This window comes from Dipteris shenzhenensis, chromosome 29 (assembly GCF_047967505.1).
Source record: "Dipteris shenzhenensis isolate YYH24624 ecotype China chromosome 29, Dip_SZ_1.0, whole genome shotgun sequence".
Lineage (NCBI taxonomy): Eukaryota > Viridiplantae > Streptophyta > Polypodiopsida > Gleicheniales > Dipteridaceae > Dipteris > Dipteris shenzhenensis.
Genome location: NC_141624.1, coordinates 32,908,185 through 32,935,831, shown reverse-complemented (window position 1 = coordinate 32,935,831; position 27,647 = coordinate 32,908,185). Strand labels below are relative to the sequence as shown.

The 27,647-nt window shown below is 42.8% G+C and overlaps 1 protein-coding gene across 8 annotated transcripts in view; it reads left to right on the top strand.

The window, feature by feature from the left end:
- Positions 1 to 21,184, top strand: part of LOC147882731 (C2 domain-containing protein / GRAM domain-containing protein) — a 79,990-nt gene extending 58,806 nt beyond the window's left edge. For all 8 annotated transcript variants that reach the window (XM_087400329.1, XM_087400332.1, XM_087400330.1 and 5 more), the window contains 5 exons: positions 14,453 to 14,599; positions 19,997 to 20,050; positions 20,255 to 20,318; positions 20,420 to 20,481; positions 20,578 to 21,184. In XM_087400329.1, coding sequence (XP_087256455.1) covers positions 14,453 to 14,599; positions 19,997 to 20,050; positions 20,255 to 20,318; positions 20,420 to 20,481; positions 20,578 to 20,784 — 534 coding nt within the window. In that variant the 3' untranslated portion in view covers positions 20,785 to 21,184. The remainder of the gene's footprint in view (positions 1 to 14,452; positions 14,600 to 19,996; positions 20,051 to 20,254; positions 20,319 to 20,419; positions 20,482 to 20,577) is intronic.
- Positions 21,185 to 27,647: the final 6,463 nt, after the last annotated feature.

Below are 27,647 nucleotides of genomic sequence, written 5' to 3'. Positions count from 1 at the left end.
CTCGTGAGCCAACTGAACAGCTGAAATAGTTGTTCTTGTAGGTAAGAATCTAGCCATTTTTGTCAAACGGTCGACTATGACCCAAATAGAGTCATGACCCTTGCGCGTTCGAGGTAAACCAGTAATAAAATCCATGGAAATACTTTCCCATTTATTACCAGGAATCTATAATGGCTGTAATAAGCCGGCGCTTCTAAGGCGTTCTGCCTTAGTAACCTGACAAACTCGGCAACCTACTTAGTTCTCAATAAATGCACGCATCTTAGGCCAATAAAAGGTATGCTTCACAAAGGACAGAGTCCTATGTATACCCGGATGTCCAGCACTAGGAGCATCATGACACTCCCAGAGAATCTTGGATTTAAGGTCCAGAACATCAGGCACACAAATCTTTTCATTCCGGAACAGCAAGCCGTTCCTAATCATCCACACTGACCTCCTGCCGCCTGTATCCTAGGTGGCACAATCCCTGAGTCCTGGTCAACCATGGAGCTCCCATCCTGGACTCTCTGCCAATAAGAACTGAAATGACTATCAGTTACGTATAGCCCTCTCAAGGATTGAAATAGGTCTGAGGATATTTCCGTAAATGACAAAGCATTTACAAACTTAACTCGACTTAAGGCATCCGCCACACTATTAAACGAACCCTTGCGATAACGTATTTCGAAATCAAAATCCTGCATTAATTCTGCCCATCTAGCTTTCCTTCCTCTCAATTCTGAGCCATCACAATCAGTCAATACAAGGAACTTTGAACCATACAAGTAGTGTCTCCAAACCTTAAGAGCATACACTACAGCATAAAGTTCCTTCTCGAGTGTTGGCCAACGATACTGAGTGTCGTCTAGCTTCTTACTCTCGAAAGCTACAGGTCTGCCCTCTTGGAATAGAGTTGCCCCAATCGCATAATCACTCGCATTGGCCTCTAAAACATAAGGCCGGGTAGGATCGGGTAATGCAAGAACGGGTGCTTCCTTGATAGAAAACTTCAAGGTTTCAAAAGCCTTGTTCATTGCATCATTCCAAGAGATTGGTTGGGTAGACCTGCGTCCACGACCTTTCAATATGTTGGTCAAGGGTGCCGTGATATGTGAATAATCACGCACTGACTTCCGAAGAAATACCGTAAATCCTAGGAAAGAACGAAGTTGTTTCACAGTCTGAGGGATAGGCCATTCTAAAACCTTCTGGATACGATCCAGATCAATGCTAATACCTTCAGAAGAAATCTTGTGTCGTAAGTAAATGATCTCCTTCATAAAGAAGTCACATTTACTCATCTTGGCATAAAGCTTATGCTGTCTTAGAACAACTAAGACAACCCGGAGGTGTCCTATGTGATCCTCAAGCGTTTTACTATATACCAAGATATCATCTAAGAACACTACAACAAATTTGCCCAGATAATCTTTGAACAAATCGTTCATCATCTGCTGAAAAGTAGCAGGAGCATTGGTCAAACCAAAAGGTAATACGAGGAACTCGTAATGACCATACCTAGTCCGGAATGCGGTCCTATCTATGTGTTTAGCATAGATACGGATTTGGTGATAACCCGTACGCAAATCAATCTTAGTGAAATACTTCGCTCTGGCCAAACGGTCTATCAAATCATCGGAACAAGGTAAAGGATAGCGGTTCTTAATTGTGACTTTATTTAATCGTTTATAATCTATACACATTCTCTAGGAAGAATCTTTCTTCTTTCTTAAGAGGACAGGTGCACCCCAGGGTGATTTACTTGGGCGGATATAGCCCATATTCAGGTAATCCTGAAGCTGGATAGCTAACTCATCCTCCTCTACCTGGCTCATCCTATAAGGTGGTACACTGATAGGTTGAGCCCCTGGGACTAAGTCTATGCGATGATCTACTGCCCGTTCTGGAGGTAAACCTTCCGGCAGTTGAGCTGGGAATATGTCCTTAAAATTATCTAACAACATTCTCAATTCACGGTGTTCAAACACACTTAATTCATTCTTGTTAATTACCGAAACAATAAATGAAGAAAGTGGAATCAAAACACACTGATAGACATCATAATGAGAATTGTTTAATGTATTCCGAAGCTGCATCGCAGATACAATAGGCCCCTGAGAAGGGGGAATTTGATCACACTGAATACAAAATTGGGTGTCCTTATCTACAAAAGAAAGCGTATGCTCCGTCCATCCGATCTGAATATTGTGGGTTTTAAACCACTCTATCCCGATCAACAAGTCTACATGCTCCAGATGCATAACATAACATGTAAGAGCTCCCGTGTAGGCCTGAATCCGGATAGGAAGCGCTTCAACCTTGCGATCCCAAAACTAGCTGGAAGTTGCACCTCGTAGGTGTGATCGCTAGGTACTGTGGACAGCCCCATCTTCTGCACAAATTTGTAATTAACAAAATTGTGAGAGCTGCCCGGATCAAAGAGAATGTGAACCTGTTGGTCCCTAACTTCTCCATAAACTCGGAAAAGATCATGGGAACCAAACAACGAAGTATTGAAAGTACAATTACAAGAGAGTGGGCAGGTAATGACATTTATTGAAATACCTGTCATCGCGACTTGGTTTGCTCCCTTGGCTGCGGTACGTGGACCCGCCTGGAGCTTCGGTCCTAGCACCAACTTTTGGTTCTTCCGCTTAGGACACTCATTCTTTGTGTGGCCCCGCTCCTCGCAATAGAAGCATCGTCCTTCTTTCTTGAGCCTCAGAGTGCGAAGGAAATGGGCTTTACCATTCTTTGCTGGAGTTAAGCTCTTCCTGGAGGCGTTGTCCGTAGACTTCGTCTCTGCAATACCAGTCGTATGCTTAAAGAACTTGCGTTTGTTCTTTCCACTCGTATCGGTAACTGTGGTTGCCTTGGTACCGGCCATGGTATCATCATATATGCGTGCATATGTCATGGCCTCCTGCAACGTTGTGCACTTGTTGTTCTTTATCTGCAACTTGTAGGAGTCTGGCAAACCATCCACGAAGAAACCTAACAAGGTTACTGGATCCATTTTAGTGGCCCTGGTTTGCAGATCCCTAAATCTTTGAAGATAAACTTCAAAGGTCAAGTTTAATTTTGACATATCGAGGGCCTTGAGCTTGCCAACGATATCGTAGTCATCCTCCTTCTTCAGGAACTCCTTCCTGAAGATGCCCTCAAAATCTGTCCAAGTATCAGGCTTAGGCTGGAGTTCTTTCCACCATAGCAAGGCTTTACCTGACATAAACCCTGCTGCAAGCTGAATCTTTTTCTCATCTGGATAGGGGTGGAATTGGAAGTGTACCTGCCACTTGTGCAACCAAGTGTCAACTACCTCCTTTGTTCTTGACTTTTGGTCACCGGGAAAAGGATCTGGAGTTATATTCGGGCCTAGCACCGAAGCCATGGCATCCACATGCGTGAGTGCCTGTACAGTGCTAGCCAGAAGAGTGAGAGTTGCTTGTATCCCCTGGAGTTGCTGTGTCAACCCCGATTGATTAGCATTGACCTGCTCGAATTTGCCATCAAGAGCAGTCGTAAATTCACTGAAGGCTTTCTTAGTTATTAGGTCGTCATAGAGACCCTGATCCTCCTCTCCCAGAGGAGTGTAATCCAAGTCCTGCTCTCCCATGGTGAACTCGGGATTTTGAGCATCAGACATGGCTGAAATCTGATTTGAATACAAACTGAGAGAAATAACTGGCTGAAACGAAGTACAGAGGAGAATGGAGCAGAAGAAAACCGTCCCGAAAGATGCTGACAGAAGGAGATGCTGGAACCTTGCGAATCGGAAGCCCACGAATCCCGAGACCTCTCCGAACCCGCAACCGTATGCGCGTGCTGCTGGAGTAGCTGTATGGTCTGCTGACGCAGGCCGTACGGTCTGCTGACATGGACTGTACGGTCGCTGACGCAGGCCGTACAGATGCTGACGGAGGCCGCACAGTGCTGACGTAGCTGTACGGCGTCTGTACAGTCTGCAGGTACAGGTGCACAGACAGATTTCGCAGCAGCAGATGCAGGGCTGACGCAGCTCGTACGGTACTGTTGCAGGGCTGGCGCAGGTATTCCGTACAGTCCGTACGGTGCTGATGCAGAGCCTTCGATGGCTGTCGCAGGCTGACGCAGGCAGGGTGCGGATGCAGAAGACTGCACGATGCAGGGCAGTGCTGGCGCAGACAGGGTACGGATGAGGCAGGCTGGCGCAGAAATCGAGGTGCTGCCTCGAAGCTGTAGGCTGGCTTGTGGGTAGGCTGGTACCCTGCCCCCACCTATATAGGGTGCAGGGCGGCCTTATTTGGAAGCTGTACTTCCAAAAAAGGCCAAGCCCTCCTAGCTTTGGAAGGGTGCTTTTTCGAAAAAAGCACCCCCTGCGCAGGCTGCACGCAGCCCTATGTGCAGGCTGCTCGCAGCCTTCTGCGCAGGCTGTACACAGCCTGTTGCGCAGGCACTCAAGCCTCTCGTTGCCCCCAGCCTACTCCGTACCATCCCAGGTGCCTCTTCCACGCCTCCCGTGCTGCTCTTTTCCGCCCCTCTCTCCTGCTTTTCTGCTCTCTTTCCCCTTCCTCTAGCCTTCTCTCACAGGCCTTCAGAGATCTCGATTTTTCTCTCTCTTTTTCTTCTTCCTTTTCCCAGATATCTCTCCACCCCTCCTATCCCAGGTATCCAGCAAAAACGCAGCAACAGATTTCGAAATTTAGAGCATACCTGGAGGGAAAACTCGTCAAAAGTTCTCGCATCAGAAGTTCCTACCTTAGGAGTTGGCTCTGATACCAACTGACACATCCCAGCACTCCTGAAACCCCTGATCTGCAAAACATCCACACACAACATCAGAACTGAGCACGCTGCTCACCACCCAACCGTGACATCTACGGGATGTGATCCCGAATCAGAAGATGTATATTTGTTTAGGTGTGCACATGTATTCAGTGGGGACGCCCACCGTGACTAGAATTAGTCCACAGTGTGTTATTTTGCATGCAAAGCGCTAACAATTAATGGGTGCCATGGTGGTGCGCTTTAATTAATTGTTGCACGTACTGGGAAGAGTAATTTCCTTAGTGCTACGGAAGCCTAATCAGAGTCTAGGAGGCGGTTCGTGTGACCAAGTGCTTCGAAGACTCGAGAGTTGCCCTTAGTGGCATGTAATTAGGAAAGTAGTGTAGGAAATTGACAAGTGGCTTGTTGCCAAGAAAAGGAGCCTGAGAGCTCATGTATGATTTGGATTCACGTTTTGATATTGTAAGGATAACAGACAGCTTCCACGTTGAAAACTCTTGTACCTTGATTTCTTCATGAATAAAGACCTTTGGAGGGGTCTAGCCCGACATGTTGTCCTGGGCCCTAGTGTCTCTGTTGAGAGAGGGAGAGCAAATGAGAGTGTCTTTGCTGTCTTTTACGAGAGCTGGTATTGCATTGGTATTAGAGCTATTGGCTTGTCTCTTTCCTTGGAGATGACAGTTTGAGAGAATTGGACGCCAAATTGTAGCGCAGGTTTTGAATCCTGATGTTGAAGCCTTGAGGGTAGCGTTAATTCTGGGGTCGCACGCATAGCATACCCCAAACCCAAGAGATGGCATCAGAGATATCCTTGTAATGGTCCAGGATTGAAGACATCAATACTACCATTTCGATGGATGTTGGCTGCTAACCGATTTCTTGGACTTCCAGACCATTGTATCGAGAGGTGCTTGGCGTTGCGTTGAGCTTGATACTTCCGCGGGCCAGCCAAAGGTGTAACCTGCGTATCCTATTCTTGCATCATCATTTCGAATAGTGTCGGAGATGTACTGCTTCGTTCCAGGGGAGAGGAAGAAATTGTCGATTGTAGCAGAAACACGCTCTGGCGTATGCAGTCATGGCTCCATCTTGATTTCGACGCCAAAGCCCTGTAAATTCTGAGTCGTCGTTTGCTGACGTCTGACGGAAGACTTTTCGATGGGAATTCACGTGCGTCGTAAGGAGTTTTGGATGTATGTGCGTGCAGATGATTAATTGGCGCTGAGACGCTATTGCTGGCTAGGCGCAGGTTGCGCCATCGTTCCATTTCTGTGCAGGAGGCTCACAGTTGACACGTGTCACATAGGCAATCAGACAAATTGACGTGGCAAGTTGCTGACGTGGCATGCAGGCCTGAGGGGTGCTGACGTGGCAGTACATGTGGCAGCCAGATCAGATGCTGATGTGGCACTGATACATGGCAGACAGGTGGCTGATGTGGCAGACTTGAGGTTAAGCTAACCTCACCTTGGTTAGTGGACTGGTTAGAGGTCCAGTTAGTTGACCCAACCAGACCAGTCTGGTCACTGTAACTAGACTGTGACCAGTCCAGTTAGTCTAGTTGCAGACTAACCAGACCAGAACCAGTCAGTCTGGTTAGAGTAACTAGCCAGTTACTCCATCTGGTTATTGTTCTTTCCCAAAAAAAAAAAAAAAGGGACAGTTGCAGACACTGTTTCTGCTAGCAGATTTGACCTGCCTGTCAGACTTTTACTGTCAGAAAAGCAGCAGAAACACAGTAAAATCAGAGATTTGCAGAAAAAGAAAATGCATGCCCTTGTACACTGGGAAGATGAATCAGATGCTTCTGAGTGCTTTTCGCAGTAGCCAGAAAAGGGGCAATACAATTGTTGATGCTTTAGCAATTTTGTGGGTTTATGCTTTGAACTGATAGCCCAATTACTGGCACAAGTTGTGAATGCAAGACACCTCTTGTTGAGGTATTTTTCTGTCGGAAAAGCAAAGGTAGTTGTGCATCAGTTACCTACACGGTGCGTGAAAAATTTGCAGATCTCAGAATATGGATCAATCACCTATCCAGTGGGATTCACAAGATAGGGATGTACATCCAAGACAGAGAAGTGTGCAGCAAACTCAACAAGAATTTGAACAGATGGTACGTGCTCGTATGCAAGAGATGGAAAATCTCAGAAAAGATCCAAGGGCTCAGCATTTGTTTCAAGCAGAAGCTATGCCTAATATAGCATATGGCGTGCCAATGCCAGAGGCACACTCTTGCGTACAACCAAAGAGAGAGAGATCTCATAGGGGACGGTCCCATAGCAAGAAGAGATCGAGGCATCATCACCGATGATACAGTGGATGTGTACAACCAAAAGTTTTGGGATGCTTATTTGCAGGTTGCACCTTTCAAAAAGATCTCCAAAGGGACCTAAATGAGAAAGTACAGAGCAGGTCTCACTCCAAGAATCCAGGCAGTAGTGAATGCTTTGGGGGCAAAGAACATTCAAGACCTTATGCATTCAGCTTCAGTAGCTTGTCTTGTGCCGTTACAAGATCCATCCACGGTACTATCCTTGCATGCAGGACGTGCCGAAAGAAAGAAAACTGATTTTTCAAAATCAGAAAAGAAAGAGTACCCCAAGGTTGAAAAGAAAGGGTTTCAGCCTCAGAAGCCGAGGGGTACTCAGTTTTCAAAGGCTTATAAAGGCAAATCTCCATTCACCCGTGAACAGATAGCTGAATTCCGTAGAGATGGGAAATGCTTCAAGTGCGGTAAAGAGGGGCATGTGGCTGCCCAGTGCCCAGAAAAGCCTTCAACTTCGAAGGGAAAAGAGGCAGAGAAGCCACGAGGACTGCAAAAGCCAATGGTAGGAGGAATTCCTGACATACTGGGTCATGTTTCAAACCCAAAAGAACAAGAATTGCTGCTATCATGGGGCAAAGTCAGAGACTAGCAAGCGCTAATTTTATTTGATCCACGGGCTACTGATAATTTCATATCAGAGGATCTAGCCCTGAGGCTGGGAATAAAGACGGAAGAGTTGGGCAGGGCTTTGGATGCCGATCAGATGTTCTGTGGGAATCCTGTGCCAGTCACTCCCTTGATAGGGAAGCTCCGTCTTCATGTTCAGAGTTATGTGGATCAGGAAGACTTCTTCATTTCTCCACTGAAACATCATGATGTAGTCTTGGGAATGCCTTGGTTTCATCGCAAGGCAGTGAAGTTGACTCTTCCTGAAAGAGTGCTGGAGTTTGTGCATAGGGGGAAAAATCAGCGTTTAGTTGCCAGGAATAAAGGGGACACTATCCCCATTGTATCTGATGTTACATGTGGTAAAGCAATAAAGTCTGCAATTTCTGCGTACATGGTTTTTGTAAAAGAAAAAGAGAATGATATGCATGCTGAAATGAATGATGCAGACAAAGATAAGTTCCAGTTTCTTGTAAACTTTAAAAATTGCTTTTCCGATGCTTTGCCAAGGGAGTTACCCCCAGAGAGACCAGAAGATCATCAGATAGAGTTAATGCCTGGTAGTGAGCCACCAAACAGACCACCTTATAGAGTCAGTGCGACTCAGAGAGAGGAGATTATGGCTCAGGTACAGGACTTGCTGTCCAAAGGATTGATTCAGCCCAGCTCGTCTCCTTTTTGTTCCCCTATACTGCTAGTACAGAAGAAAGATGGTTCATTCCGTATGTGCATCGATTATCGCGCACTGAACAAAATGACCATCAAGAATAGATTCCCTATTCCGCGCATTGATGATGTGCTGGATCAGTTAAATGGAGCTTCAGTTTTCAGCAAGATAGACTTAAAGAGTGGCTATCACCAAGTGAGGATACAGCCTCAGGATGTGTACAAGACAACATTCCACACTACATTCGGGTTGTATGAATACTTAGTGATGCCTTTTGGGTTGACAAATGCTCCAGCCACATTCAATAGAATGATGGATTGCATCTTCCGAAAGTACAGGCATTTTACGGGTACTTTCTTTGATGATATCTTAGTCTTTTCAAAGACAGAAGAAGAGCACAGGGAACATCTTGCTATAGTGTTTCAAGAACTGAGAAATCATCAGCTCTATGCAAACAGCAAGAAAAGTGAATTCTTCTTGGAAGAAATCCATTATCTGGGGCATATAATATCCAAGAATGGGATACAGATGGATCCAACAAAGATCCGTGCCATTCAGGAATGGCCAAAGCTGAAAACTGTGCATGAAGTTCGAAGTTTCCTAGGCCTGTGTTCTTACTATAGAAGGTTCATCAGGCATTTTGCTGATATCGGAGCTCCATTACATGACCTTACTAAGAAAAATGCAGCCTTCACATGGGGAATATCACAGAAGAAAGCATTCAATACGCCCAAGGAGAAGTTGACTACAGAGCCTATTCTTGTAGTCCCGGATCTTTATCAATCTTTTGATGTTGATTGCGATGCTTGTGGAGAATGTGTTGGGGTTGCATTGCATCAGAATGGTCATGTAGTGGCCTATGAAAGCAGGAGACTTCGGGATGCAGAAAGATATCTAGGAATCTATGAGAAAGAGTTATTGGCTGTAATTCATGCCATCCATACATGGAAGCACTATCTTTTGGATGCAGATTTTACTGTTAAGACAGATCACCAAAGTCTGAGGTACTTTTTGACTCAGACCAAGCTTTCCGAGAAGCATATGAAATGGGCAAACATGCCGTCAATGTATCATTTTCAGATTGTCCATACGCCAGGAATTCGGAACAGAGTGGCAGATGCCTTGTCCCAAAGACCCCAGGTCAATAATGTGACTATTGCTTATCATCAGGACCTAGAAGGCATGAGGGAGCAATATGCTCGTGATGCAGATTTTGGTGAAGTTTTACAGCAAATGCAAGAGGGGCAATCCACCAGTCACTATTCCCTGAAAGATGGGTATCTAATGAAAGATGATTGCCTATGCATCACCCAGGAGATGAGGAAAAAGATTTTGGAGGAATGCCATGGACCTCCCTACATTGGACACAGAGGAATTACAGCAACCACTTTAGCACTAGAGAGGTATTTCTTTTGGCCAGGGATGCGGAAAGATATACATCAGTTTGTTACTGAATGCCTTACGTGTCAGAAAGTCAAGTATGACAGACGGAAGGCACCTGGCCTACTTATGCCTCTTTCCGTGCCTCAGGCACCATGGGAAAGTATTACAATGGACTTTATTTTTGATTTGCCAAGATCAAAGTCAGGGAATGATGGGATTTGGACTATCATTACAGGCAAGGAAACCATTTCCTAGACATGTTCAAGAGAGTAAGAGGCCATTGGAATTAATCCACTCTGATGTATTCAGCAAGCAAGCTCATTTCATTCCGGTTCGTAAAACCATAAAGGCAGATCATATGGCTAAGCTTTTCATGGCACATATCTTTAAGCATCATGGTATGCCTAAGTTCATTGTTAGTGATCGAGATCCTAGAATGACCAGTCTATTCTGGAGAGCTTTATTTGATAACATGGGGACGGATCTGAATTTTTCTTCTTCTTTCCATCCCCAAACAGATGGTCAAAGTGAAGTAGCAAATTCTACACTTTTGGATATGCTGAAATGTTACGTGGGTGACCAAAGTTCAGACTGGGAAAAGTACCTACCGTTGGTAGAGTTTGCTTACAATAATACAGTACATAGCTCTATAAGGAAAGCCCCTTTTGAGGTCATATATGGGAAGGTGATTTTGCCACCTATATTGAGGACCAAAGATGAAATATTTGCAGCTGATCAGTTTGTGAGAGACCTCCAGACAGCTTACAGCCAAGTCCGGACAGCAATCGAAAGGTCTCAAGAGAAACATAAAAGAGCTGCAGATAAGCATAGGAGACAGTTAGATCTCAAGGAAGGGGACTGCGTACTTTTGAAGTTTGAAAAAGCTAGGCTCCGCAAGTTTAAAGGAAAACAGAAAGTGTATGCAAAGTTATCTCCTAGATACTATGGCCCTTTCAGGGTTACAGAAAGAATAAATGAGGTTGCATACAGGTTAGCATTGCCAGAGCATTGGAGGATTCACAATGCATTCCATGTGAGTCTTCTAAAGAAATTCCAGGGACCAGAGCCTACAGAACCAGTATCAGAGGATCCACCAGAAGTGGATGAGCTGGAGGAGGTCCTTCAGCCAGAGCAAATTGTGTACCATACTGTACACATAGGCCCTCAGGGTAAGGAGTTTTACAGGTATCTTGTAAAATTCAAGAACTATACGGCATTAGATGCCAAGTGGATGGACGAAGACATGTTATCCGATCATCCACAGCTTTTGGATGTTTACAAGGAAGCTTTTCAGTTGAGGTCAACTGAATAGAAGCCGAGGGGATGTCACCACAATGTAAATATCCTAAGTCAAAGTACAGTCGACCATTTATTTGGAGTTTTATATGTGTTAATTATGGTCAAAGAGTTCTTTTAATGGTCAAAGAATTGACTACGGTCAAAGATACTTGACTCTGGTCAAGTAAACCTGACTTCGGTCAAGAGACTTGGTTTATTACCAAGAGGGTTAACGGCAGTTAGCCAGAGAACCATAGAGTTGACTACGGTCAGAGAGTGTTGACTTTGGTCAACAAGACTTGGCATGCGCCAAGAGGGTTAACACCGGTGAACCAAGATGTGCCAACTTCGGTTGGAGAGACTTGGCCATAATACGGCGCCTTGACCCTTGGTCAAAGCTCCTTAATTATAATCAAGAGTGTTGACTCCGGTCAACCAGAGAATAAATATATATTTTTATATTTGTTTAGGTGTGCACATGTATTCAGTGGGGACGCCCACCGTGACTAGAATTAGTCCACAGTGTGTTATTTTGCATGCAAAGCGCTAACAATTAATGGGTGCCATGGTGGTGCGCTTTAATTAATTGTTGCACGTACTCGGAAGAGTAATTTCCTAAGCGCTACGGAAGCCTAATCAGAGTCTAGGAGGCGGTTCGTGTGACCAAGTGCTTCAAAGACTCGAGAGTTGCCCTTAGTGGCATGTAATTAGGAAAGTAGTGTAGGAAATTGACAAGTGGCTTGTTGCCAAGAAAAGGAGCCTGAGAGCTCATGTATGATTTGGATTCACGTTTTGATATTGTACGGATAACAGACAGCTTCCACGTTGAAAACTCTTGTACCTTGATTTCTTCATGAATAAAGACCTTGGGGGGGGTCCAGCCCGACATGTTGTCCTCGGCCCTAGTGTCTCTGTTGAGCGAGGGAATGAGAGTGTCTTTGCTGTCTTTTACGAGAGCTAGTATTGCAAGGGGAGATTCACATTGACCTACTGCTCTACACAAGACAATGTTGCTGATCTGTTCACTTGGCACTATCTAGAGAAAATTTGAAGCTTTCTGCAAAGATTTAGGATTATGTCTTTTAATGATTGATTTGTTTCTCTGTACATGTTCACACTGCCACTTTTGGGGGGATTTGCTAGATTATGGGTATTGTGCTGTAAAAATTGGTGCACTTTCACCCTCCAGTTAAAAGGTTTTTCTCCCTAGGATTAGTATTAGGATGAATCTCCTATGTAAAGGATATAATCCTCATTTGGTTATTCTCATAAGATATACAACACTTCCATTCTCCTTCTCTCATCCCCAAAGTGAACATTCCCTAGGTTGCACTCAATTGCGACAATTGGTGCCAAGAGGCTCCTTACCTGCAAACATCTCTCGGTTCAACAAATTGGTGTCTAAGATTGATGAACTTACAGATGAAGATAAGCTACATGCCTTCATCTTGCACCTTCATGCTACGTTGCAAGCTAATGTCTTAAAAGGCAACCTTTGGTGACCTTATTGATGAAGATAGGCTACATGCCTTCATCTTGCACCTTCATGCTACATTACAAGCCAATGTCTTGAAAGGAGACCTTTAATCTAGCACATCTCATTTTTCTAGGGGTTCTTTCCAATCATAATTACAATATAGAGTCAAGGATCTTGAAATAATCAAGATCATTCCAAGTCTTCAATAACATATTTCAGCCAAGAGCAAAGTCATCATTTTCAAGGTGGATCTTTTGGAAGTCAATGCCGCGTACAAATAAGCAACCAACTTGTTCCTCAGCTATAAGGTCTTTCAAGAACAATGGAACTTCTTTTAAAGGGGTTTGAACCATCTACTCCGGTAATCACAGAGGGATAGACTACCGTAAAGGTCCCAAGACTAATTCCAACCTGGAATAAACTCGTACAATTATGAAAGCAGCTCCATCTATTTCAGGACAGTATGGCAACCCTAGTTTTAGCATATCCGAACTTCTCAAACTAGAGCCAATCCTCCCTCCCTTTAGCAGTGCTGGTTGACTTGGTCTCTGAGCACCTAGTGTTGGACTGCACAGCTCCATCCCAAGGAGAGTATTCACAGCATCTCTCACACGCAAGGTGCTCGTCGCTGGATAGGCGAGATGATGCAGCCAGATAAGAGGCTTGGTGAGGGACTAGGTCTTAGAGGCAGCATCAGATCTCATGGCAGGTGTTCATTTGCAGGTGTGATCATTGCATCCTTACACTGTTCTTTGGGATCCTGGATTGGTTGATTGATGTATGTGAGAGGACTGGGCTAAGAAGCCCGGCTGGGCTTTGGTGGCAGTCCCGATGGAGACTTTGATTATTGAGGGTGTTTAACTCTTCTATCATGCTGGTCCACTATTAAAAAAGCAGGAAAGATGATCCTTGAACTATGATGCTTAATGTCACACTGCAAAACTCATAATCTGGCCACGGTCAATTTTTACCATTGTCTCAACAGAAGGCGGTATTGTTTCTTTTCTATTAATTTGTGCACTTTTATTACTTGATACCTGTTGGACAGGGAGGCTGCATAGTGCAGGCCAAATGAAGGGTACATTCAATAGTGAATATCACCAACTGCAGGTTTAGTCATCAGTCGATATCTCTGGCTAAATACTTCCTTCACCAAACTCCAGCTCAATCATGATGTCTGAGTTATAGTGTGTCCTTTAGCAATTGCTTGCCATATGGGCTTCTGCACATCCAGAAGTGGTAACATAATTGAGCAAACTATTTAACCCTTAACACTAAAAAGCACTGATCAACTCCATTTAAAGATGTGAAGCTGGGCTTCTTCCTCTGCAGGTCCCAGAAATTGCAGTCAGCACAAATCTGGGTCAATTTATTCCTATATGTTCTAAATGTTTTTGTAAATCTGTCGCATCTTACTTAATTATTTACCTCTGTCTCTTTCTCTTTAGTCGAGAAGAAATCATTGGAAGCTCATTGGTATGAAACTTTTTCTTTCGAAGCAAGGAAGGCTACTGCTATGTGCAGTGTGATCTATTCTAGAAAGCTCCAAGCTGCCAACAAAAAAAAACTGTTTTTGGCTGAATCGCTAAATATAGCATGTTTATTTTCTTCTTTACTATAGTGCTAGTCTTCATCATCATAATATTCTTCTCTTCATCTTCTGAACACTGAGGATAAAGGCTGATATATGAAGCTGTGCAGGCTCATGCATTTATTAGTGTGTGAATGTATGTAGGCTCATGTGTGAAGATGCGTGCATGTATGAGGCATATTGTGTACAAAGGTCTCTACCCACCATTGGGGTAAATTTGGTTGGGATGTTATAGTGGCTAGCTCTTTTGGTGCATGATGGATTCACGGTTTTTGACCTTGTGAGTGAAGGTCAGCCAGTTAAGTATTGAATTTCATATTTTATCATTTTACTGAATAAATTGCATTGTCCTCTTATTTTGCAAACTTGCAGGTAGAACAATGGCACACTGCAGAACCATATACCGGGCTTCTCCGCAAAGTATCTTTCAGATCAATTTGCTCCAGTCCAATGTGCCCACCAGACACTGCTGTCACAGAATTACAGCATGCAGTTTTCACCAATAACAAAAGAACACTGGTAGGTTTGCCTTTCCCTACACTTGTGGACATGTCTGCTAAACCATTTATATAGTGAGAACAAATAAGAGAATGAGCTGTGTAAATGTAACTCATTGTGTTTTGTTTGAAGTCCTACTTCTGTCAGGGCCTAACTAGCCGTTTAAATATGTGGAGTGGTAGTTTAATAATGAGATATTAATATCGGAAGACTTAACTCAATCGTTTAAGGGAATGATGAGCATACCTACAGGCAAAAGCAAAAGCAAACACATGTATATCAAAAAATGAGGCAGAACACCAATGTTCATATATGACAAATCAACAAAAGGATATAATGCATGTCCAATGATCATTGCTTTCAAATAAATGCAAAAGATTGAAGTGCTCATGTCTAGCCCAAAACTATTTACAGGGCGAACTAAAAACTGAATCAAGAAGTACTCTATGTGGTGCCCTGATTTTTGTTGTATATAATAAACTCAGTGGACCTAGTAAAGCTGACCGAAGTACGAAGCAATTGCTCTTAAAAATTGTCGGAATAATGTTATTGGAACTTACTTCCATTGGTGTCGCAATTTCCTTGCAAATCCCAATTTGGTACCTTTTGGGCATACTTTATGGAAACTTTGAAAGATGTCTAGGGCATACTTTGTGAAGCAAAGATCCCATTCAACCTTTATCAAATTCTTGTATCCAAGCAATGGCGCAATAGTTTGTGGTGTGGTATAGAAAAGCTAAATGAAATTTGACTCTTCTTGATTTTGTCCTCATTGCCCCTATTAAGGAAAATGGCATGTGCTTGTTTCCGTCACCAAAGCTTTGGTAGGGGTTTGCCCTTAGAGGGCTCTTGCTCAAACCAATGCTCTTGAACACTCATCAATCCTTTGTTGGGTTTACTTTGCAACTTTTAAATATGTTCTCTTATCATGGGGTTTCAAATCCAATTGGTTGCTCTATATAGATCGCCTTCAGGGATTTTCATTTAAAAAAAAACTAGATTTTATATCCATATGGTGATTTTCTATGTGCAACTTGGGCATGCACTAACATGATAGTGGTCATCCTTGCTCTCAGAGAAAAAGTCTCATGACAATGAAAATACTGCTAGAAATCCTATGTATGGGAGCAAACTTCTCTCATAAATAAGTCCCTCCTTTTATGTGCACCCCTTGGCCAACAACCTAGCCATGTACTTGTTGAGACATCTCCTTGATATGAATATGACATTATGAACACACTTAATTCCCGTGAAGCTCTCCTCCAATGGCTTCCCCACCAACTTCCAATTGTGACGTTTGAGGGAAGTCAAATAGCAACTTGCCATCCTAGCTTGGCATGTTTCCAAATTTTCTTGGATTAGAAGTCCAAAGCTAACCCATGGCTTTCTTTATCACCTATGAGAGGTAAATCTAGTAAGTATCCTAACACAACATGATAATGATCACACTTTGCAAAAGTATGCTTGACTAGTTTGAAATTGTGGGGTGCAAGGTTATGGCCGCACAACATTGCCAAGACTTGAGGCTTTGCACTCCATGCAATATGCATGAGATGAAGATAAAGGAACACATGTTAATGAGATGCCTAGGTTTTGTCTAGTGCTTGTTTAATTTGGGGTTCGTAGACATGATACACATTATTAACTACTTGGACTAGCACTATGCCTGCTCTCTTTGTATTGGAGTCCTCCAAAGACCGATTAAGACAGTGGACAAGGACGTGAACAATAAGTAATTACAAACTTCTTTACAAGAGAGGAGCCAACAATGAGCATAGGCCATAGAACATGGGATCTTGAGTCCATTCTCCACCAAAGACATTAGATGAACAATGGATAAAGCACAAGACATGCAAGTTACCATCCCATCCAAGGCACCCTCATTGGAGCATCATAGTGTTAGGATACCTCATAATGCCCCATAGGCCCTTGCCATGACGTGAAGGGACGATGATAGCAAATCTTTAACATATTCTAAAGACATCAAAAGTCCATTTGGAACCTCAGTTAAGAACGCACAGCGCTTGGATCACTCATGAATGATACATGATAGGAGTATCAACAATAGGGGTGCATACTAGTGAGTCCATGTATGAGAGCGATGTGCCAATCATGATTCAAGCGTAATCACTTTTTCTAGGTTCATATATTTACTATGGGCTATTATCAAGTAGGCTAGACATCTATAGTAGAGATTTGTGAACTTCTGATGAAGGGCCTTTGGGACGTTCCATGTGCTTCTCTCATCTTATGAGGAATATTAATGACAAGGTTGTTCAGTCGGTCACTTTACAGGTAGGGTGTGTCCTAGACAATGTATGTCTAAGGAGGTGGTTAGCACCATTTGGTGTAGTAGGGGTTGCCTACTGTCTCTCATCCTCTTTGGACTCATTATAGATGAGTTAGCATATTATAGATGAGTTAGCATGCTTTGTAGACACCTTGGGTGGGGAGCAGTCGTCACTAGCAGAGAGTTTCATTCCCATCTTGCTATGTGTAGACGATGTATTGTTGATCGTAGACAGAGCAAAGGGCCTACATCTCCCTTTGACAACATTAAAGGGGTTTTGTAATAGGTGGGAAGGTATACACAAAGCTCTCCAAAACATGGCTTGAACCATCTAATCAAATAGAATCTCTTCAAATAAAGGTGACTAGTTAAGTTGAACTCCACCCAGCCTTGGAAAGTGTCAATTACTTTCTTGGCCTTACTCTATACCCTACGGTCCAGTTGTCATATGCTTAATGTATGACCTTTGGGCAGATCAGGGTCTTTCCCACTAGATTTGCATTGAGGTTGGGTAATATCCATGGTCACATGAGGGCTAGACAATTGGGTGTGTGAGTTATGCCATTTGAATGTGGTTGAGTTACAGAAACTTCATATTTAGATGCACGTTGTTCTTGATGATCAGAGTGTATCCGAGGAGCAATTGATATGTACATAATGCCATTTAGATGGAGTTAAAGGTGCTTCGTGTTTCCGTACACATTATACTTCATAATTAGAGGATAGGGTAGATCTTTGCCTTGGATCACAGATTTATTACTGGCACCTACAATTGGGAAGACCCAACATTCCAGGTTTCTAGTGAGCCATATATGTGTGTCTCATGCGTGCATGCCTGAGAGAGAGAGAGAGAGAGAGAGAGAGAGAGAGAGAAGGCATCCACTGCCTCCTTTGCCTTAGCACTAGGGGCAAGACTTACACTTGGCTAGCTGACAAGGAGGACATTGAGGGCTTTGCTTGCTTTTGAAAGACATTGCTGTCTCTCATAACTTGGAACAGACACCATCTGGATTAGCTTCAGCTGTTATGTTACATTTCAGTCTGAACGCAATATGACCTTGGATGGATCAGTTGACTTTGAACTTAAGAGTTCTTTGAGTGGTTGAATTAAATGCAAGGTTGTTACAGCTATTATGTTACATTCCAGTCTAAGCATAATATGACCTTGGATGGATCAGTTGACTTTGAACTTGAGAGTTCTTTGAGTGGTTTAATTAAATGCAAGGTTGTTAAGTGTGGTTCCGTGTATGAGCTGTGTGGCTGATTTGAGCTATGGTGGTCAAACCAATAGTCACAGGTTGTGTGTCAGGTCGTTCTGGGTTGCAAGAGGACTAGGTATTACAAGGACAAAAATGAGACATTGGGGTGAGCTCATGGTCAAGAGGGGTCACTTACATATTCTAGATAGTTTGGAATTGCCACACAACAGAATGGCGATTTCTCTTAATGGGTTTGTGAGATTTTTTTCCTGCACAGGCTTAACAGGTTGTGGTTTTTACGAGTGACTAGTGGTATACAGGTGGTATGCAATACGGGTGGTCTAAGTCAAAGTGATGCAATCTAACTACATTAGTCACATGATCACTTGATTCTGATGAAGGAGAACAAAGAGTTGTGGAAATTGAATTAATCTTATTGAAATTGGCTGGAATACATTTTGGTAGGCTCTGGGTAGAGCAATTAGAATGGCTGATGAGAGAGGCTGGTCCCATATGCATCACCATTCCATTCACGAGTCCATCATTAACTGTGCGACAATTGTATTATTTGAATAAACCCCTTAATCATAGCATTGTAACATCAGAACATTCAGATTGCGATCTCAGTAAACACAGACATCTTTTGCATTACCGATTGATGCATGTTCCTCTTGAAGAATGTCCCAAGACCTTTGCAACTTCACATTCTCTCTGTTTGCTAACTCAGCATTTCAATACCTTTCTACATGTTATGCCTTCAACCCGCTTGTTTGCTAACTCAGCATTTCAATACCTTTCTACATGTTATGCCTTCAACCCGCTCTGCAATGTCCTCGATAGTTGGATTGTCTAACACTGTGACGGATGAAGCGATGCATTTATCTATGGTAACCATATGCTTACATGATTGCAATGAAGCGGAGCAAAGTTGTTGAAAATGAATCGAGCTCATTGCCCTCGGCTGGAATACATTTTTTGTAGGATCTACGTAGAACAGCTACAATGGCTGACCAGAGGGGCCGCGCCTCCCATTTCACACTACCTACATTGATCGAATATGGGGGTGTGGCGACATACCGGGCTCCTTTTTGGGAGCAGTTTATATACGTGCAACAATATGGGAGTTATTGGACGTGTTTATGCTGATTATATTTTGTGTTTTGCAAATAGCAACTACATCAGGGACATTTGCAGAAGCGTTTATTTTAGGCTGGGTTGTTTAATTGTTTCGCACCAGACCTCTCCATGATGTCCACAAGATCTGTTAGTGCTGTCCAATGCTGGGCACAAAGACCTCCACCAGAATCCTACATACTTGTCACATGAAACATCTTCAACATAATGAGCGGTATATACTCTGGGAAAACACTATTTCTTGTGCAGGATGTCACTAAAAAGTACAGAAAGTTATAACATTTTTGCGAAGGGCTCAGGCATTGCAGGAAATGCAAGATGTCAAGGGATTAATGAAGTGAGTGTGTACCCCTATAACATGTTCTTTTATTGATGGTTATGGTACTTTCAGCACTGTTGGTACTGCTCTTTTATTTCTGCAATTTGAATTTTTGGGCTCAGCACATGAGCTCTCAATTCATTGTACTTTTCAGTCCTGTTGATCTGGCTATTGCAATACTAGGTTTCTTGGTTTCTTCTTATGTATTTATTTCCTATAGTGATCCTTCTAATCATGCCCCAAGCATGCAAATGTAAAAGCATATAGCCTAGTTGCCTTAGTAGCTACTTATATTCTGGAACATGGCATTGCATAGTCTTCGATATCTCACTGTCTTGAATGAATTTCGTGGTTGCACTTCAAAGTTTTGTGTGTGGCTGCTCTAAACTACTTCAAGTCTTCTTTTACAGGTCATGACTGCCGAAATCTAATGTGTTCCTGTAGAACGTCTTATACAATAACTATTTTCTGTGCAGATTCTTGAAATAGTACAGCAGGCTCATGATGTTCCATTTGGCTCATATTTTGAGGTATACCATTCTTGTTAACGTGCATACTGTTTATTTGTGAACCTACGTAGCTTTATGTTGGTTGGTTTATTGAGTTGTTTGAGAAGTGTTAAACTTCATGGAGAAGGTAGTCTATCATTTGATAGGGAAAGTATCTGTACATTTTAGTATTTCCCTCCTGAAGCATGGTACTAAGGTTTTCATTTATGTGTGGTTGCTGTGCAGATTCATGGAAAATGGACATTCAACTCTATTACCGGCTCAATGTGTAGGGTAGAAGTGAAAGTAGGTGAGTCACTTAGAAGAGGTGATGACTTTCAAGAATGTTCAAGAGGAATAGATGCGAAGGTCAAGCAAAGAGACTTCTTATTGTAATCTGAAATTTTGCAGGAACGCATTTTAATAAATGGTGTATTATGCAGCAAAAGATAAAGGCTGGTTCAATATTAGAGGTACCTCTTTCTTACACTTGTGCAGAACTTGGTTTGTTATTTCAGTTGACTATATTGGTGCTGAGATTTTAACTAATGCGACTGTTTGCTGTACAGTGCACCAGAGATTCCGGGCTTATCATTAGGCTCGCAAAAGAACAGCTGCAAGGACATGAGCACAATTCGGTTAGCAGATCAAATGATCAGCCAGAATTCCTTACTGGCAGACGACAAGTAGAGACACCAAGCCAAAACCCTCAAGGAATAGCAGCTTACCTGGATAATCTTGAAAGAAGGGAGCCAGTGTCAATTCTTTCATCATGAAACTTTGCCCAGTTTGGTGCTTCCTTGGCTGTGGATTGGTGATCAGCAACTCTAAAGGAAGGTGCCTGTGGCTACTGTCCTGTATTGGTTAGGCTTTTAAAGCAATGGAGATAAAGAGATTAAAAGAATGGAGCTTTGTTTGGCCGTCATTTTGATCAAACTTGGATATTTTATTCATATTATGATGTGGTCTTGAAGCTTTTTAGTTCTATACACAGACGTGATTAAAGCTTCCATCTCAAGTTTCAACCTGCAAGCATACCTTATTGCATGTTTTAGACTTTTTCAAGCCATAATTTTGCATTCCAAGGCCTATGGGGTATAACTGGCACCTTTGGCACATGTATATAATCATTGGAAGAAACATTGGGTTTTTGAAAATTGGACCCTATTTTTTCAACGCTTTGAAAATCTTGAATGTCTCTCGTTTTGAAACATTACCTTAAGTTACTACACAAGTACAATGACCAGGTACCTTAAGTTGTTTTGTGAACTATGCTAGGTCCAATGATTGATTGAGAGGTTGATGCCTAAGTGCGCATAATATTAAGATTGAGCTGATAAAAAGGGTGTGTCTGGTTCTTCTCTATGTAAACAGCACGCTATATGATTTGTATAATGAGATACAAGAAGGTAGACATACTAATGGTAGATCATAATGTTTCACAAATAATCCAATTACATTGGTTCCAAGAATTGCACATTGGTAAACATAATGTTTCGCAAATAATCCGCATTGCACAAAAAATGTCCAAGGCTTCCGCTTAATGGCATGGGCATGACCAATGTTGATGTTGATATCTCCTTCGGTTTCAATGTTGGAGGCATGATTGTGAATACTTGTATTGGTGTGGCTTTTGTGTGTTTTGAATTGGGTTTTTGGAACAATGTTGCAACTAATAAACAATATGTGATCGATGAATCATACCATCAATGGTATTGTAGACCTTTGAAACTTTTAGACAAAATTCTCATAATTCCTTTTGCTAATAATTAAGCCACGATCTAGATTCTCTTGGAATCTATATGGGAGCTTTATAAGAGAAGAATTAAGGGTGGCTACATATGGTTGTAGTACATGATGACAATGATAACAAATGGAGGGTTCCATAAGGGGAGAGTGTATTGCAAAATAAGTCTTCAAAGTAGTTCCCATAAAAGTGAGCACAATATGAAAGGGCAGGTAATGACTCCACAAATATCTTGTAGCTACAAGCCGTTCCTTTAGAAATAAGTTGCGATGATAAGTAAATATCGTTTGTGAGCACCATGGTATTTATAAGTCTAATTTTCAGTTACATAATGAAGATATCAAATGTGTATGAGGAACACAAAAATACAAAACTGAGGAGTGTGCTCCTTGAAAATATGCTGGCTTTGCCAAGTGTAGATGCATTGTTTGCTAGTGATACACAAGAAAAAAAGGAAAAACAAATCACAAATACTAAAGTTCACATTGTATCTTCAATAAATTGCACAATTTGAAAGGTTCAAGTGCTATGGACTTTCTTAAGGACAAGGACCCCAAAAGAAACGAAAACCAAACCATCACCCAAATAATTTTAATGCATGCATTTACAATACATTGAAACAAATATGATTTAGAAACATCTATATTAGAAAGCATGCAAATACAATAAAGCATATTTAGAATATGGATTTTGTATGTCGAAATTAATTTTAAATAAATCAAAAAATTTAGACAAAACTTTATTTTGATGGTTCTTAAAAGAAAGTGCTATAAAAGAAGCGAGCTTTGAAATTGCAACAAATTAAGCAAATAACATTCCAAGCATTTTTAAATGATGCGCATTTGCAACTAAAGAGTTCCAAGGGTGTAAAATTGTTAGCACCATTTGTCTTGTAATGTAGCAATAAGCATTTGTTGAAAGAAGAAATCCAATTGAGACCCTAAGGTAAAAGTAATGACCAAGTCCTAAAGTTGGCTACAAGGAAAGATGCTTGGGCCACATAGCGAGCGAGCGAGCAAGGTACAATGGACATTTGTTAGTTCCAATTATTGCAAAAAGCATATGGGTTTTTGATAAAAGAGTCATCAATTTTCAAACCATCCTTGGGTCACATGTCTTGGTGTCATGTGCTCATCGATTTTCCATCCAATCGTGCCACCCATTTCTCCACTGGCTGCGTGACATTGTAGTCAATCAAGGATCCTATGCGAGGATTTATCCAATGTTACACCCTATAACTAGATTCTCAGCTTGCAAGCGATGAACGTGTCTTTAATTTTTGGACAAAAGGGTGACAAAGCCTTGCCTATGTGCCAAGGCAATACAGGTAGCATATGCAGTTGAGACCATCGGGTGGCCGATTGAAGTACATACTCCCATCGCCAAAAAGTCTTGCATGGACGCAAGATAATAACATTTCGATGAGTTCATGCCTCCCCATGATCACTTACAAGTACCTTTCTGCCATTAATCCAATCCGCTATAGGTAGCTTTCAAAGTAAAACTATGCACTTGGAGACATTCCTCCTTATGCATTGGTACAAGATGCATCTTAACATTCCAAAAAGATAGCACGTAGATGAGCAGCAGTGGGAGCAACATGGTGAAGAGCAAGTAGAAGACCAACCAACTGGAGAACGAGCGGTGCAGAGGTGCTTGTCTCTCACTCAGAAGCGTCCACGAACTGGCACTAGCATTGAATTGCATCCAGAGGACCCAACCGATGATCACGACTCATTGCTTTCTACAAAGATCTTGGTCTCCTTGCAGAATCCTCCTCACTCACGACAGAGCACAGGTGATTCGCCAGGGGAATCATCATAATAGGATGACTCTTCTTTTGATGAGGAGGATGATGGCAACTCAGAGGATGATCAGCAATTCTACACATTCAAAAAGCACGTGGACCTGTTCATAGACATGTACATGTGGCGGAGTAGGGGCACATGTTCCGTTTGTAGCAGCAAGACATCGTTTTGCGGGAAGGGAATGAAGTGGCAACAACCCATTTGACACCGGACCTTATCCTGCCACCGTTGCACACGCCAGGCAATACGTTGCCTTTGGATAGGCACATCACTAAATCTTTGCCTATCACACCTCTAAATCATCGCATGTGCCCAAGGTGAGAGACCTTTTGCCATGAATGGATTGGATGAGAATGAACTTTTACTCTAAGAGTTGTGCATTGGAAAAGTCTCTACATTGTACATCATAGAATAGCCATCCCATGTGACATGCGATTTACCTAGTTTACACCTATTCTATATCAAGCTAGGTCCATTCTTATACTTTAAAAATGGCCTACTATATCAAGATTTCATATGCGTTAATGTTCCATAGAATTGGTTCTTGAAAATAAAGATGCTCTGATAGAGATGCTGCACTTATAAATTCATCTTGCTAGAAGAGGCCCAATTCTTCATTGAGGGACAAGAGAGAGAAATTGAAGGATGTGAAGGCATTGATTACAAGCACAACATTTCGGAAAAGAGGGAGATATAATTGTTGTCAGTCAACCAATCATGTTTGCACTAAGAGCCTTTGATGCTAAGAAAATTGCGAAAAGCTTATATGACATTGTGAAACTATGAACAATATTTTTTGGGGGATATGTAATTAATTTAATTTATATTAATCATAAAGATTTTACAATAAGCTCCATACACATCTCATTCCCCAAGTTAGGGTGGCAAAAAAACAAAACCTCAAAACTGCATAGCATTCTAAAGGAGAGCAGGTATAACACAAGCCATTCTAACTGAATGGATATAATAGCCTGACATGCGTACAAAGTAGTAAGTAGTAAAAATAGTATCTTGGAGAGAATTGGCCAAATTCAGTCCACCTCATCCTTGATGTGGAAGCAACCCTGATGATAGTGAGCCTGTAGGACTTTTGTATCAGTGTTGCAGGTACCAAACAACTTGTCATGCTCTTCCATGTTCGTGAGAAGCTAGTCGTGTGCATCATTGGATATTTCCTACTCAAGATTTCTATGTGCCTGAGAAGAGAGAAAAAATAAATCCTTTGTGTAGTAGTCCTACATCAATCTCACTGAAAGATGAGATGTTCCTACTAAACCAGTTCTAAAAAGTGGCATGAGGCAAAGTGTCAACTCCATTGAATTGAAAATTGTTTCTAGCAATCTGGATGAACCACAATGCATGCGCTCTAATTAATACCCATTTGTCATTTTTGACCTTTCTTGCATCCCCCCAAAAGAATTGCTTTCTAATTGATATGTTCCCCTACAAGCATTTGCATTTCTTTCCATACCCTGGGCAGGCAACAAAAAGATGAAAGATGTCTTCTTTGTGTCTAGGGCATCTTTTGCACATCCCATCTCCTTCGCCTATAAACTCACCCTTGTAATTTGTCTAAACAGCTTTGTGTAGGATTAGCTATAACAAAGTGGACATGTTTTTTGGAATATTCTTGTCCTAGATTGTTGTGAAGCTTTTGCCCCAATTCACCCTGGAGTCCAAAATCTTCCATCTAAGTGTTTAACACTATGTAGATAGCATCAATGTCATTTGAGGGAGTGGGAATAGGGAAGAAGTGAGAGGACTCTACCCTGGGCCAATTAAACTCCTTGTTGTAGCACAGTGAAGAACCTCCTTTCCAGTGAAAGTTAACATTCCATAATTCAATTCTTCCCATGATAGAATCTGATCCTGATTTGAGAGTCTGAATTCCCTTTTGATCTCTAGCCACGTTTTCCCAACTTGTACTCACCACTCTTCCAAAGTTGACCCCAGCACTGCATTCCATTTTCGAAGAGCTGGCTAGCTTTTGGAGGACGTGGCAACTAACTGAGCTTTTGGAGTCACAAAATTCTTCTTCTCGTATCTCTTATCTCTTCTCTTGTCTCTTGTCTTCTATTACGGCTGTTAATCGCGTACGGGCAAGAAGGGAGGTTCGCGGGAGCTTTGGCACCAAAAGGAGGCTCGCGGGAGGTTCGGCAGGAAGAGGAGGGAGGGAGGTTCGGCAAGAGGGATTGTATGAAGAAGGCTGGAGGTAGTGCCATGTGGCTCCAAACCAGCGACGACCACAGCGACGACCAGAGCAGGAACAGCGAGAGCGAGAGAGAGAGTGTGTGTTTTTACTTCGTAGGAACAATCCCAAGACACACACAGTAGGCGTATCCGAAGTCGACCAGAGTGACGGTGGAGAGTAAATGCGTGTACGGCCACGTCGGCGAGCATGGACACATGGCAGTCTCAATGCGCGAGGCTTGGTGTGAGCACAGTTGCAGACGATGGCTGTGGCTGACAGCGCAGTTGTGCTGGTGATGCGTACACGGGTCCAGAGGTAATCTGCAGATGCCAACTGCGCTGTCAGCCACAGCCATCGTTTGCAACTGTGCTCACACCGGGCCTCGCGCACTGAGACTGCCATGTGTCCATGCTCGCCGACATGGCCGCACACGCATTTACTCTCCACCGTCACTCTGGTCGACTTCGGATACGCCTACTGTGTGCGTCTTGGGATTGTTCCTACGAAGTAAAAACACACACTCTCTCTCTCGCTCTCGCTGTTCCTGCTCTGGTCGTCGCTGGTTTGGAGCCACATGGCACTACCTCCAGCCTTCTTCATACAATCCCTCTTGCCGAACCTCCCTCCCTCCTCTTCCTACCGAACCTCCCGCGAGCCTCCTTTTGGTGCCAAAGCTCCCGCGAACCTCCCTTCTTGCCCGTACGCGATTAACAGCCGTAATAGAAGACAAGAGACAAGAGAAGAGATAAGAGATACGAGAAGAAGAATTTTGTGACTCCAAAAGCTTAGTTAGTTGCCACTTCCAAAGTTGACACCCCTCTACCGGAGCTGACCTCCTGCCATACACATGAGGTCCAAGGGGAGGAAAGTCCACTGGTGAGAGAGAGAAGGATCTCTCAAGGGGGATGCCGATAACTGGCTCTTTGAAAGTGGAGGGTACAAAATCATCATCTGGGAGGTCAGAAAGGTCCTCAAGAGCGGAAAAGGAATTCCGCTGAGCCCAAATCCTGGGAAGCCAAATCTCCGGTAGAGGTCCTCTACATGGGCTAACATTGTAGATTCTTGAATTATTGGAGGTGACTTCAACATGGTTGAGGCACCATCCGATAAGAAAGGGGGAAGAGAAGGTGGTATTCACTCCCTTGAGAGAGTAGCTTGGGATGCCTTCTTGTTTAGATTCAATGGCAGAGATGTTTGGTTAGATGATGCATTTCATATTCAGTCTCAGTCACTCTTGTTTTCGTGGTCGAACCATAGGGTGCAGGTGCCTATCCATTCTCGGATTGACAGATTCTATGTGGATGACTGGGCTCTTGATAGAGGGGGGACACTTTGCATTACACCTGGTGTTTCCACCTTCGACCATTTTCCGATAGTTTTGTCCATCTCAGAGCCCCATCTGAGACGATGATCTTCCAGTATCAGGATCCCCAATGCCTTATACACAGATGATACTCTCATAGAGGTAGCCTTGGAGATTTGGGTTTCTCACATGTAGGGGGGGTGGCTGCACCTTCACATGTGGCCACAGCACTTGCCAGTATCAGCAGTGACTTTTATCATTTTGTCGTTGCTAGTTAAGGCGAGGTGAGGTACTCAGGCAGGAGATTGGTATTCGCTAGTAATTGACAGCCCTGTAGAGGGAGGAGTAGAAATGACCCTCAAATGCTTGGATCCAAGAGCGCCTTGCTGTAGCAAGGGCTCACTTGTAGACATTGCTAGATCAAAGAGCAGAGTATGCCTTCCATGCATGGGAGTCTTTTTGGATACAGATGGGAGGGAGAGTCAATAAACACTTTTTCTCTACACTTGGTCCCAGACATAGTAGAGAGAGTGTCACACAGCTTATTAACTCTGACGGGGTTTTGCAGTCTCATCCGGATATCGTCATGC